This window comes from Chinchilla lanigera, unplaced genomic scaffold, assembly GCF_000276665.1.
Source record: "Chinchilla lanigera isolate Chin_1 unplaced genomic scaffold, ChiLan1.0 scaffold00078, whole genome shotgun sequence".
Lineage (NCBI taxonomy): Eukaryota > Metazoa > Chordata > Mammalia > Rodentia > Chinchillidae > Chinchilla > Chinchilla lanigera.
In genome coordinates this window covers 6,198,124-6,211,387 of record NW_004955479.1, presented here as the reverse complement: position 1 = coordinate 6,211,387, position 13,264 = coordinate 6,198,124, and the positions used below count along the sequence as shown (strand labels likewise).

Sequence of the window (13,264 nt, the reverse complement as noted above, 5' to 3'; positions counted from 1 at the left end):
AATTTTTATTTAATATAAATTTTATCAACATAAACTTTCATGAATTCTTATGAATGCAAATGTCCAGCTTTTAGGAATTCTGTCTTTAATTTTTTTCTCCATTCGAAAAAAAAATTTAAAATATTTCAGATGTTACAGAAAAACTGAAACAACAACAAAAAATTCTTCTGTAGCCTGTATTTTGCTTTTGGTGTATTTGTTTTCATATGTATATGTTTGAAAACATTTTTAGGTAGAATAGAGAATAACATGAAGTAGGTAGAGTTTATGTGCTTCTTAAAAATAATTTGGAACTGATAAACTCTGATTAAACAACTTTAAATCTTTGACTGAAATCTTAGTTTTCATTTAAATGAGAAGGTATTTTGGTCTGAGGTCAGTTGAAGCCAGAGTGTAGTTTTCTTTTTGTAAAAATGATTTATTCAAAAAGGATCTTTATTCTATTCCCTTTTAAACTACCTAAAGTATGGTAGAGAGATAAAAGCTTCAGTAAGAGAATTTTTCTCTGATGTTACTGTAGTTGGGTTTATTTGACATTGTTAGCACACATAGTTATATTTTTAGTCTCCCATGAAGAAAAAACTGTAAGATTTGCAGAACCAAAATACTTGAAGGCTAGCAACAGTAGAAAGTGAAAGTTAAGACTTTTCCTTTTGGGGCTGGGGATTTAGTTCAGCGGCAAAAGCGCTTGCCTGGCATGTGCAAGGTCGTGAGTTCGGTTCCTGTACCGGAGAAAAACCAAAAAAAAAAAAAAAAAAAGACTTTTCCTTTGTTCCACAAACTCTTTATGGAGGGCCTGTAGCGTGCCAAATTCTGTTAGTACAAAGACGTCTCCCCTGTCTTCAAGCTGCTCACAACCTACCTAGTTAATGTGGAGAGGTCATTCTAGGGATTGACACCAGGCTCTTTACCTGAAGATGTTGTTGTTAAATTAGAAGACTAAGATAATTAATGTTGTATAATGGAAAAAGGCAAATCTCTGATTGTATTTCAGTATTTGCAAAATCAGAAAAAGCAGAACTGAATAGTGAGAGGTGAACAAAAAATGTAGCCTGGCTTCCTGTTATTTTACAGACATAAATTGTCATAAGTCTGTATTGATAATGATGAGTAAATGGAAAATTCTTTTTTATGTTTGCTGTCCTGGATTTCTGTCTTAGATTTATGTTATGTGTAGCTTTTACATTAATGATCTACCTTTCTCAGTGCAGTCTATCAGCTCTAAGATTTAGTTTCATTTAAATTCCATTGTTTTGGGGTGGAGGTAGATACTAGGAGTTGAACCCAGGGCCTTTGCACTGAGCTACATCCTCCCCCCACCTTAAAATTTTATTTAGGGACAGGGTCTCACTAAATCACTAACCTGCCCAGGCGGGATTTGAACTTGTACTCCTCCTGCCTAAGCCTCCTACAGAGCTGGGGTTACAGGCTGTGCCACCATGCCCATTTTAAATTCCATTCTTAGTACTGTTAGTAATACACATCATGTGTGTTTCTCCTTGGTGTGTTTACAGCAAACCCCCAAAATTCATGGGGGTTGTGTTTGTAGAGCACCCATGAATTGTGAAAAACTGTAAATTTCAGATATGGTCAGAAAAATGCCTATTTTTGTAGTGTAAACCCTAAATCTGCCACATCTCCCACAGTTCTGTAGTTTACAGTAATAAAATAACTATATTTAGAGCCATAGGAGGTGCGGGATGTTTTGGCAGCATCTTAGGGGTCTAAGAACAAATCTGAGGACACTCAAGACAGCTGCATGTGGTGGTACAGCAGCCTGTTGTGATGTGGGAGTGCTGTGCATCTGCCACAGATGGGTTACAGAGCAGCAGCCAGTCAGCAGCAAGGAGAGCTGAACACTGCTCTCGGATTAGCTACTTGCAAACCTCCCACCAATAAAAATGTGGCATATATTTGCGGGTTTTGCAAAATGGCGGATTTCTGTGAAGAATTATTAGGTTCTAAGGAAAAGTTGGAGAACGACAGAGGCCACAAGCTCTGAACTGCGAACTGCAATTTCATGGGGGTATAGTGTATTCTTACAGCATATTTACATAAAGTGGGATAAACATTGAATTTTGATGTCTTACTAAAAATCTTTTAAGTGATTTGCTTAGTATTTTTCTGGGCCATGAAGTGGGGCATTGCACTGTCTGCAGCTACACTGTGGTTGTAGATGATAATGACTCAGAGGAGGTAGTCTGAATCATATATTCTGTAACATTAAGCTACTTTAGATAAACCAGTTTTCCATTTTATAGAAGTGATTTCTGTTTTTAAGCAATATAATAGTAATGTAAGGATATATGACATTCAGAATTATAGGTATTTGGTGATTGAGTTTTTTTCTATGCAGGACACTGTTGCAGTGGCTGGATTTATTTTGTCAGCATCTCGAAGATGGTAAACATTAAAACCATTTGAAGACTTCGATTTTTTGTGTAAGTGCAACTTTAATTCTCTCATCATACTGTTTTATTCAGTGAATTAAAGATGGGAGAGAAGTAGTATTTCTATAAATCTACACATAATCTACTAAGTCTGACCGAATTATTTTACTCAGTTCAAACTTTCCCACTGAAGGTTCAATAGTAGAATCTGCTGGAAAAAATGGACAATAGGTAGATTAACAGGAGAAAACCCAAATTCATTAATGTGCAATATGCACAAGAGCCCTACGTAGTAAAACATTCAAAGAAGGGCCAGATAGTTGAGACTCAATACCCTCTTCAGAAGAAATAAGGGAGACAGCAGTTTTAGAGGCAAGAATGAGTTAGAACAGACAGTATCCCGATACAAAGTCTTTTGGGTGCTGGCTGTGTTGTCCAGTTATTAGTCTCTTTCTCTATGATAAGAGTTTAATCATCCTTGGTAAATGGAATTTCTGTGAGAATATCTGAAGCTAGTCATGTTCCTCTTTAGGAGAGATGGTCTTTAGTTAGGTAAGGGAACCTCAGAGAAAGCCATTTTTGTTCCCTAGGTGCCCTCAGTTTGAAGTCCAAAGTAGTGTATTGTGGGCATCATTTTCTGAGCCCTAGCAGTTGAATAAATTCACATTTGAAAAAAAATGATTTTTTTATTTAGAATAACTCCAGATACAAAAGAAAGGTTCTCTATAGATACAATCATAAATCTCTTAATGGTGGTAGTCATGAATTTGTTAGTGTTCTAAGCAATGTGTAATTGTAGAGTGTAGTTACTTGAACTGGGATAGCTATTATGTCACTAGGTAAAATAATGTTATGGGCCTGCCATCATATATGCAGTGAGAATGTTATTAGCATATAACTATTAATGAAACTTGCAGATGTGGACATTGACTCGCTCATCCAATTCTTTGTAATAATATCATCAGGCACTTTTGAGAGTTTACTTGATATCATTGTAAATTAATAATGGTACCTTTATAAGTAAAATGCATTTTCTGCTATTTTATTCTTTGTAAAAATGATTATTCTCTTTTTCCTGTTCAACTCTTTTCTGCTATACACACTTGAAAACCACCTCTTTGGTCAGACCTATTACATAGAGTTGGGCCAGGCGATGACCCTGCAGGCGCACATCTGTCTGATTTTTTTTCTAGTATGCACCAAGATAAGAGTACCCCTGTTCGATGTCAATTTTAATACGGTAGGTTGAATATGGGTGGGATTTACAGTGGTCATTACTACATTTTCTTTCCTTTTTCTTTTTGAAAAAGTCCAGGGTCCTATGCAGGAAAATTTTTGAATATCAGCTCAGATTTTCTACTTACTTTGGACGGATAAATCTCTTTTACATTTTGTCCCGAGAACTGGGTATTGATGTATTTAAAATTCATTGTCTATTTTTTAAAGTACAGTTTCATTTTGAACTTACATCTTTTAACTTTTTAATTGTAGTCCAGACAACTTTGCGTGTCACTCCTAGCGTGTAATCTGTAACATGTAATGCCTTTGTAGTAATTTTGATTATAGAGTTAAGTGTATGATTTTACCACTGTAATCACACTTGATGTAATTTTCATATAAATAAACTTTCTCTTTTTTTTCAGATTTATATTATCTCTGTAAGAGATTTTGCCAAAGGATCAATGTCTTCGGTAAGACAATATTTATTTTAAAATACTTACTCCCATACATACACATACATGTACACATAGATATGCACACATTTATACCCACTTTGTACTTTGATTTTGGGTTAGTTTATTTTTTTTTGTTTGTTTTGTTTTTTTTTGTTTTTGTTTTTTCTCCGGTACCAGGAACCGAACTCACGACCTTGAGCTTGCCAGGCAGGCACTTTGCCGCTGAGCTAAATCCCCAGCCCCTGGGTTAGTTTATTTTATAGTCTGACTTTAAAGTACTATAGTACCAATAGCACCAAATAGAAAGTGTAATATTTTTTTATGTCTGATAGTATTATATTTGAGTTATATATTTACCTATTACTGTAATTAAGATCTGAGTATTCTGTTGTCTGAAGTATCTGCAATTTTGCATAAGCTGTATGTATGAAGAAAAGTAAAATTAAAAATGTTTGTACTGTATGAAGACATTGAGATTTTTAATTTTAAATTCTTTGAAAATTAATTTCTTTTGATTTTCATCAGTGTGTATTTAAACAGATTGCTGAAATGTAATATGGCAAAATTTTTGAAGAAATTTTTTAGCCAGGTGTAATGGTGTACACCTGTAATACCAGCAATCAGGAGACTGAGGCAGGAGAATCACTGAACTGATGCCAACCTGCGGTACATAGTGAGTTCCATCCAGGTCAGCATGAGTTGCATAGCAAGATCCTGTCTCAAAAAAAATATTTTTACAGCATACTGGTTATAGGTACATTTTGCTTTTTTAAAAAGTAGTTTTGCACATTCATAAAATTTTTTTTTGGTTTTTCTCCGGTACCGGGAACCGAACTCACGACCTTGCGCTTGCCAGGCAGGCGCTTTGCCGCTGAGCTAAATCCCCAGCCCACATTCATAAAATTTTGTTATGGCAGGAGAGAGGTTCCTATTTTTACAGGCAGGCTACTTGTAGATGAATTAAACTATAAAGAAGATGATATATTTATAAAGTTTAATACAGTGTTCTATTTACATTTTTCAACCTGTAGATTTTAAATTTTGAGTTGTAGTGTAATTAAAATTTGATGTTTGGGGAAACTGACTAATAAAGTGTTGATATACTTTTAAAAACCTGATTATCCCTTGAAATTAGTATTCCCCAAAATTGTTGTAGATTGATCAACTTCAAATACTTGATGTATCTGTACAAATAAGGCAGAAGTAAAGAAGCCTCAGAACTGGAAAAAAAATAGTTGTTATGGCTTGTATTTAGGGATCTCCCCAAAGCCTTATGCGGTCATCAGTGGGGATTTCTCAGAGGAGGTTGGGTCTGGAGCATGTGAAGCTGGAATTGATTTGGTGCAGTGCTAGGATGAAGGGCACTAGGATTAAGGGTATGCATGCTACCTGCCGCTAAGCTATAAAGGATAGAAAGAGCTGTGATTGTCCCTTGTTGCTTTGTTACCTTCTTCCCACCATGAGCTGGTTCTCCTCTGTGATGCCTGTCTGCCATCCACCCTGCCTTGGAGCCAGCCACTGTAAGCTAAATAAACTTTTCCTCTAACTTCGGGTGTTGAGTGTTTTGTCTCAGCAATGAGAAAGTGACTAAGAATAGTTTTTCATAAAGTCTGGGTATTCTAAATTAAGTAAATCTCATATACTTTTATTGGACTTTTTTTTCTGGCTCTGGGATGCTTATTTTGCATTTTTAAACTGAACATGGATCTTTTAGCTGATACCAATTTAAAATAGCCAGTTACTGTTTATGAGGCTCTTACTGTTTCCCTGCAAAGATTTTTTTCTTCTTCAGAATGTATTAATGAGTGACTAGTCTATCCATGAATGAGAAGTGCTTTTAGAATGTAGGAAAATTATTTTATTTTCCAAGAATGAAAAGATGACTTTTTCAAATATCATAGGATAATAATTTTATCTTGTCCTGACTTCAGAATTTAAAAGCATTTCACTGGCCAGGTTACATAACCTGAAGGCCCACCATTTGAACCCAGCCTTATCTTGTAATTACCTTTGACTCTTGTAGCCTGGCCATGTACACCTTCTGGACTCTCAAATGTTGAATTTGTTTCCTCTGTTTACAACACTACATTTTATCTCTTTCCCAACTTCTGTTCTTTGCTTCATTGGTAAATTTCTTTACTTTTTCAAGGGGAGAGTGTGTGCAAATACTCTACCACTTCATTTATACCCCAGCCTCTCAAAGGGACTTTCTAAGGCAAACTTTACATAATCGCTTCCTTTTTTCAGTCTGTCTTTCCATTGTATACGGACTCATTGTGTTTATTTACAAATTCAGTTTAGAGTACACTGTATAGTACATGGTCCATTTTTAAAGAAAGTAAGGAAAAACTAAAGAAATCATTGAATTGAACTTACACTGCTTAGTGTCGTTTCCCTCATGGCACTTACATGGTATTTCTTACTGTACTTTATTTTTGTCCACTGGTTAACTTCCTGTACATGGTGTAAGTCACATTTCATGTAATCCATTACTCGCATTTTCTTGACTAGTTTCCATAATGGGCTCTTTTCAGCTATCTGAACGTTAAAAAATATGCATGTCTGTGTGAAATATGAATCTTGCGATGTACATGGATTATGAAAATGCTGTCATATTATCTTTAGTTTCTCATAAGCTCATAGTTTTCTCATGGACATGTTTTAATATCTTAATTTAATATCTTCATTATAATAATAGTTTATGTCCAAGTGACTGTGGACATAAACTATTATTGTAGCAACTAGTCATGTGTAGTTATTACAAGTTAAAATTCAGTTCGTCATTTCCAGTAGTCCTATTTAAATTCCTGAATTACCATAGCGTCAGTATAGAACATTTCCTTTGTCACAGAAGGTTCTGTTGGACAGTGATGTTCTAGTTTTTAAACACTATTTGTAGAATAATAAAATACCTCACCAGGTGTTGCCATAGTAGAAACTCGATCCGTTTATCAGGAGTTGAGAGGGTGTTGTAAAGATATGCTTATTGTCATAGATATTAGAAAGCAAATCTTTCGCATAAGCATTGTAAAACTTTTCAGATCTCTGCTGATATAATATGATGTTCAGTCTCGTGTAAGTGCTCTTCTGTCTCCTGTGCTTCCGTTTTCACGTGTGTTAGGGCCTCCAGAGAGCCTTTGCCGATGACTCTCCCCTCCCGCAGTATGCGTCAATGTACTGACCCTGTGACCAGACACCAAATTTAAGAGAAAAACAACTTAAAGGAAACCTTTAAGGAAAGGAAAAACAACCTAAAGGAAAAACATCTTAAAGGAAATAAGGCTTATTATTTTGACTCTCTTCAGATGGTTTAGTTCATGTTTTCAGATATTTCTGTTCTGGCTCCAAGGCATAAACATTATGGAATAAAAATCACAGCAGGAGGGCATGGCTGATGAAAGCTCCTCACCTCATGGGAGCCAGAGCTAGCAAAGAAGATGCAGAGAAAAAGATACATTCTTCACAAGGGTGCCCCAGTAACCTGCTTCCTCCAGCTAGGCCCCAGTGCCTTTGATTCATGGGCTCATCAATAAATTAATCCATTGACAAAGTTAGTATCCTCATAACCCAGTCAGCTTCCTGGGCTCCACCTCTGAACATTGCTGCATTGGGTGTCAAGCCCTCAGTACATAATCTTCAGGGACTGCATCATATGTAAACTATAATACCTACCCCTACTATATCCTCCAACACACATTTCTTAGCTTAAAACTGATTGAGTGTGCCTCCATAATCCTGTTTTACGGAATGTGCTGCTTTTTTGTCAGCAAGAAAGACAGATTGACTACAAACATAAAAATTATTAGGAATTATATAAGTCTACTTAACATGAGCTTATTGGGAATTATATGTTTATTTACCATGTTTCTGAATATATGCTCACGAGTACATTGAACAAACTTGTAATGACTATGAAGCAGAGATAATTTGTAATGAAAAGTATAGTGAAAAATATAACTTAGTGGCTATGTACACACATACTGGCTGATTTATGTGGAGAGTTAAATTAATAATTAAGCTGGTTTCTTTGGTCATGAATTAACAAGTCCAGTTACATGGATGATTGTAGTAGTTAATCTTCTGGAGCTGTGCTGGCCTTCCCTATTTGTCTATGTATTAGAGAGATACTTACTAGGATAGAATATTGGTAGAGTTATTTTGTCAGTGGAGGCACATATCTTCTCTCTCTTGTTCTTTGTGCTGACCATTTTTTTCTTTCTTTATTGATGAGCTGCTAAGTTTTCTGTATTAAAGTTTGATTAGATTTCTAAGCCCTATTCTTTGTTTGACCTGAGGAATCAGTTTCATTAAAAAATTAATTAATCCATTTTTTTGAGTTTTAAAAACTTTATTTTTCAGAGTGATAGGTACCCTTATTTCCTGTTTGGGTATGGGCTGGGCATGATGATGGATCCTCCCAGCTGCAACTTCCCAGAGTCAGTGTGGTGTTCCTGTCTGTATGACGGGGTAGCCCTATAAAAACTCTTCTTTTCATTCCACACTGAAGCCTAGTTACTTCAGTAACTGATCTTTCTCTCCTCTTATTACGTTTTTATTCATCTTACCCATTTCATGAATCAGAACCTAGTATTTATGCCCCAGTAAAGTCCTTGTAATAATATAGAGAAAAAGAGAAAGAAATTATATCTAAGCTTTAGAAGTGGCATTAAAGATAAAACTCAGGACCAAAATACCTTCCAACTGTTTCGAGAATTCTTTCTGAAAACATTAGTCATCCTCTGTGGTTTCTTTGCCAGAAAAGTTAGGAAAGTTCTAAAAGATAGCTAAATTGTTTTAATTACTTAGAACCTTTCATACCCTTGGAGTATTCTATATGAACTTTTTTTTTCCCTGAAATTATAAGACACAGAATTCTTTATTGATAGGACCAGTATTCTAGTTACCCTTTCAAGGCTTTCAGAAATGATTCATTATAGCTAGTCATTTCCTTTTGAAACTGTTTTCTTAAACATTGAAGATACACTATTTTAAAAGCATTTTCTGTTATTGCTTTAGTTTATTCATTAATTACTGATGTTTTCATATACTGTTTTCTGGTTTCTTACTGAAGTAGTGCAATGTTTAAGTTAAATTATAGGCTTATTATGCTTGTATGGGTTGGTGTGCTAATTATACCACTTATAAACAGTTATTTCTGAAGAAAATATTTGATTTATAATGTGAGCTTTCTACGCTGTGCATTGCCTTTTTCAGGCTATGTCTTATTTTAGACAATTAAAAGAATAAAATATAGTTATATACATTTGCTGATTCATAAGCATGATCCTAATATGACCTTAAAATGTAAATATTTAATAAGTAACTATTGTCTTTTTTTTCTTTAGGTTTCAGTGGCAAATTATACATATACACCCTTGAATCAACTTAAGGGTGGTACAGTTGTCAATGTCTATGGTGTTGTGAAGTTCTTTAAGCCCCCATATCTAAGCAAAGGAACTGGTAGGTACTAAAATTGGTAAAGATTTTATGGATTAGAACTGCATTATTGATTTCAGCAACACAGCTCCTTTAGTACCTTAAGTCCTACTAGAACAGAAGCTCAATTCTCATTTATAATTAACAGAAACATGTGGGGATTCTCTGGTTGTCTTATTTTATAAAACAAACAGTCCTTAAATTCTGGTGCCTCGTTTAATACAGTATGAAAAAAAAATTTTAAAAAGATGCCCGCAATACAAAAGCATATGAAAGTATAAAATTTGACATAGACAGTCCTAAATTATTGTAAAATGGTACATAAATCACTTTTAAGTCTGGTACAGAAGTTGAAAGAAACACAGATGTATTAAAAGTAATGCTACAGAAATGTGTTAATGGATACACAATATAAAAGATATACATGGTAACATCAAAAATTTAAAGTATAGTAAGGGAGAGTTAAAAGCATAGATTTTTTATGTGATTGAAGTTTTTGTATAAGCTTAACATCATTTTTATAAGATATTTCATAAAAACCCCTACCCACAGGAAAATGCACAAAAGAAAATGAGAAAGAAATAAACAATTACCATTACAAAACCTCAACCAAACATAAAGAAGAGAATAGGAGATGTACAGAGGTACAGTCCAGTAGAACAGAATAGCCCAGAAATAAACCTACGTGTGTGTGGCCAGCTGATTATCAACAAGAGTCCTAGTAATGTGTAGTGGGGGAGAGGAGTCTCTTTAACAAATGGTACTGAAAATACTGAATTCCACATGCAAAAGAGTAAAGTTGGATCATCACTTGGCACAAAAGTGATTTTAGAGTGGGTTAAGATTTAATGCCCCCCAAACTGAAACTCCTTGAATAAACCATAGGGAGATAGTTCCTTGATATTGGACCTAGAAACAATTTCTTAGATAACGCTAAAAGCACAACAACAAAAGCAAAAGTCGAAGCAAAGGAAATAATAAGAGTGAAAAAGCAATTCTTAGAGTGGGAGAAAATACTTGCAGACCATATATCTAAAAGGTTAATCTCTAAAAAGCAAAGAATTCTGTCACTAAATAGCAAAAAACGCAAACAAAAACTAAACAACAACAAGAAAAATACAAAAATTAAAAGCAACCAAAAACCTAATATGTTGGTTTGGGGGATATTTTTGCAAGGAAGAACAATATAATACAGGACACATTATATATGATTATTTAGAATAGTCACCCAAAGAATGATATACAAAGGAGTGCCAGAAATCTGTCCACACACCAAGACCAAGGAATCCAGACGAAGGCCTGGATCCCACAGAAGTGTCCTACTTGAGTCCAGCTGAATATCCAGAGCTCATAGCAGTGCCTCCCATGGATCCAACTAGAGGCCCAGAGCCCATGATAACATCTCATGCAGGCCTGCTTCACAGATCTGCAGTGGGAAGGCCCAAAGATTAGTGGTGTAATCCAAGAAGTCTGTGCCAGCGGGATGAAAGATCTTTGCCAGCAGGCCGAAGCATCCACTTTGGAGCCAGGAAGCCACGCTCAGAAGAAACAGAACTCCCCCGAAAGCATCACAGCCATCCTCAGCAACAGTGAGGTCCCGAGCTCTTCCGATGATCAAGATGGCTGAGTTCCCATCAGGGAAGCCAATGCAGCAAGGAGACCGGCAGTGCGCCATCTTCTCCTCTGGTGCCAGGAAGTGCTGCTCAGAGTGAGGACCAGAGCTCCCCCAAAGTGAACCAAAGCCATTCTCAGTGTCAAGGAGGTCCCGAGCTCCTCAGAGGATGAAAACAGCCAAGTTCGTCAGGAAAGCCAGCATGACAAGCTCCTCCAAAACAGCCAGCAGCTCCTTACAGCCTCTACCAGGTCCAGACAGCCTCTCTCAGCTCCCAACAGCATCCTTCTTCTTTCCCAGGCCTGCCTCCTAATGTTGCTGGCAACAGTCCTCAGGTGGGCCTCCCACACCCAGCACCACACTTAACTCAGTTCAGCTGGGGGTGTAAGTTGACCAACAGTTATCAATCCACTACACCTAAAACCTGGCCAAAATCTGGTGATTTGAATAGGCATTTCTTCAAAGAAGTCAGTCACATATAAAATGTGCAGAGATGCTCAGTGTCACTGATAATTAGGGAAGTGGAAATCAAAAGCACAACGATGTGTCACTGTGATACTTCTTAAGGTGGCCATCAAGAACAGAGTAACAGTTGTTGGCCAGGATACAGAGAAATTGGAGCCCTTGTACACTGTTGTGAGACTGTGGAATGGAGCAGCCATTGTAGAAAATGAATTAAGTTTCCTTAAAAATAGAACTGCCTTGTGGGTCAGCAGTCTCACTTCTGGTATGCATCCAAAAGAATTGAAATTAGGATCTCAGAGATACCGCACTCCCATACCCACTGTAGCATTATTCACCGTAGACAACTTGTGTCAGTCAGGGTTAAATAGGAAAAGAACATGCAGCATATACATGGAGTTGAACATTGTTCTGCTTCCAGAAGGAAGGAAGTCCTGCCATATAAGCCATTCAGATATAAGAGATCTGAATCAGAGTCATAAAAGTAGAAAAGAACTGTAGATCTCATATTGCATATTTTTTACTCCACCCCCTAAAAAGGATAAATGAAGCAATTACAATGTTGAGATTAGACTTCTAGGTGAGTTTTGATCTATAGACCTGGATAGTTTTCAAAGTAATGTATAGCTTGCTATGTGATACTGTAAGACATTAGAAAAACATGTATAAGAGTGCATCAAACATCAGAGACTTCCGTTTATCAGGGGATGATAAAAAGTAAGCAGAAAAACACTTCACCTCAGTTTAATCCAGTATTTCACCTCTTTGAAAACTCTTGTCATTGCTTAAAGGCACTATTTTATGTGTTACTAAGAACAGAAAATACTGCCAATTAAAGTAACCCTTTTAAAAAAAGAAACACATATTTTAGAGATGTTAAAAATGTGAAGTCTTGGGTGCTACTGATGAAATACTGTCTTTATGTACTGCATACCAGGAGCTGTGGTCATGCTGGTAATACAGTAATGTTCTCATTGAGTTCATAGTACACAGACCTTTTACTTATAAATATATGCATATTTTATTGAAGAATAAATTGGAAATCTACTCTTGTGGTGACGGAGGCAATCTCATTTTCATGTGGTCAACATACTTTCGTAAAGTACAGTATAAAAGGTGTACTCTGAAAACGTCAGTGTGAAGGCTACTCCGGAGATAAACTTGATATGGATTTCAGATTAAGTCTGGAAAATCCTCATGTATTAGAAATGTATACTAAAATATAACCATCAAAACAAGAAAATAGGAGATTGGAAGGCATTCACATCAAAACTAAGCAGAGATATTTTTATTTAAATGTATTTTTATCAGCCAGGCATGGCGGCACACACCTGTGATCCCAGAACTTGGGAGGCTGAGGCAGGAGTTTTACTAGGAGGAGGCCAGCCTGGGCTACATGTTGAGTTCAAGGCCAGCTTGGAATACATAGTGAGACCCTGTTTAAAAAAATTAAATAAATTTTTCTCAAATTTTTTCATTCCAACTTTATTTTTCCTTGAACTTTACATTCCTCCACTCCTTCCACATAGACTCCTCATTTCATTCTGGCAGTCTTTTCTCACTCCCAAAGTTTTCCTCACATCTTACATGTGAAGAATAAGGGTATTAGACACAATGGTATAATCACCACAATCTTCTTAAAGAACACATTGTCAGTTTTACCTGGTTGACTTTAATTGGCCTGCCAA

The 13,264-nt window shown here is 36.1% G+C and overlaps 1 protein-coding gene across 5 annotated transcripts in view; it reads left to right on the top strand.

Moving 5' to 3' along the window:
• Positions 1–13,264, top strand: part of Pot1 (protection of telomeres 1) — an 89,914-nt gene that overhangs the window by 19,125 nt on the left and 57,525 nt on the right. For all 5 annotated transcript variants that reach the window (XR_001230883.1, XM_013503293.1, XM_005402346.2 and 2 more), the window contains exons 2-4: positions 2,357–2,441; positions 4,034–4,081; positions 9,412–9,526. Coding sequence is in view for 4 of the 5 variants with exons in the window: in XM_013503293.1 (XP_013358747.1) it covers positions 4,073–4,081; positions 9,412–9,526 (124 nt within the window). In the remaining variant the exon portion in view is untranslated. The remainder of the gene's footprint in view (positions 1–2,356; positions 2,442–4,033; positions 4,082–9,411; positions 9,527–13,264) is intronic.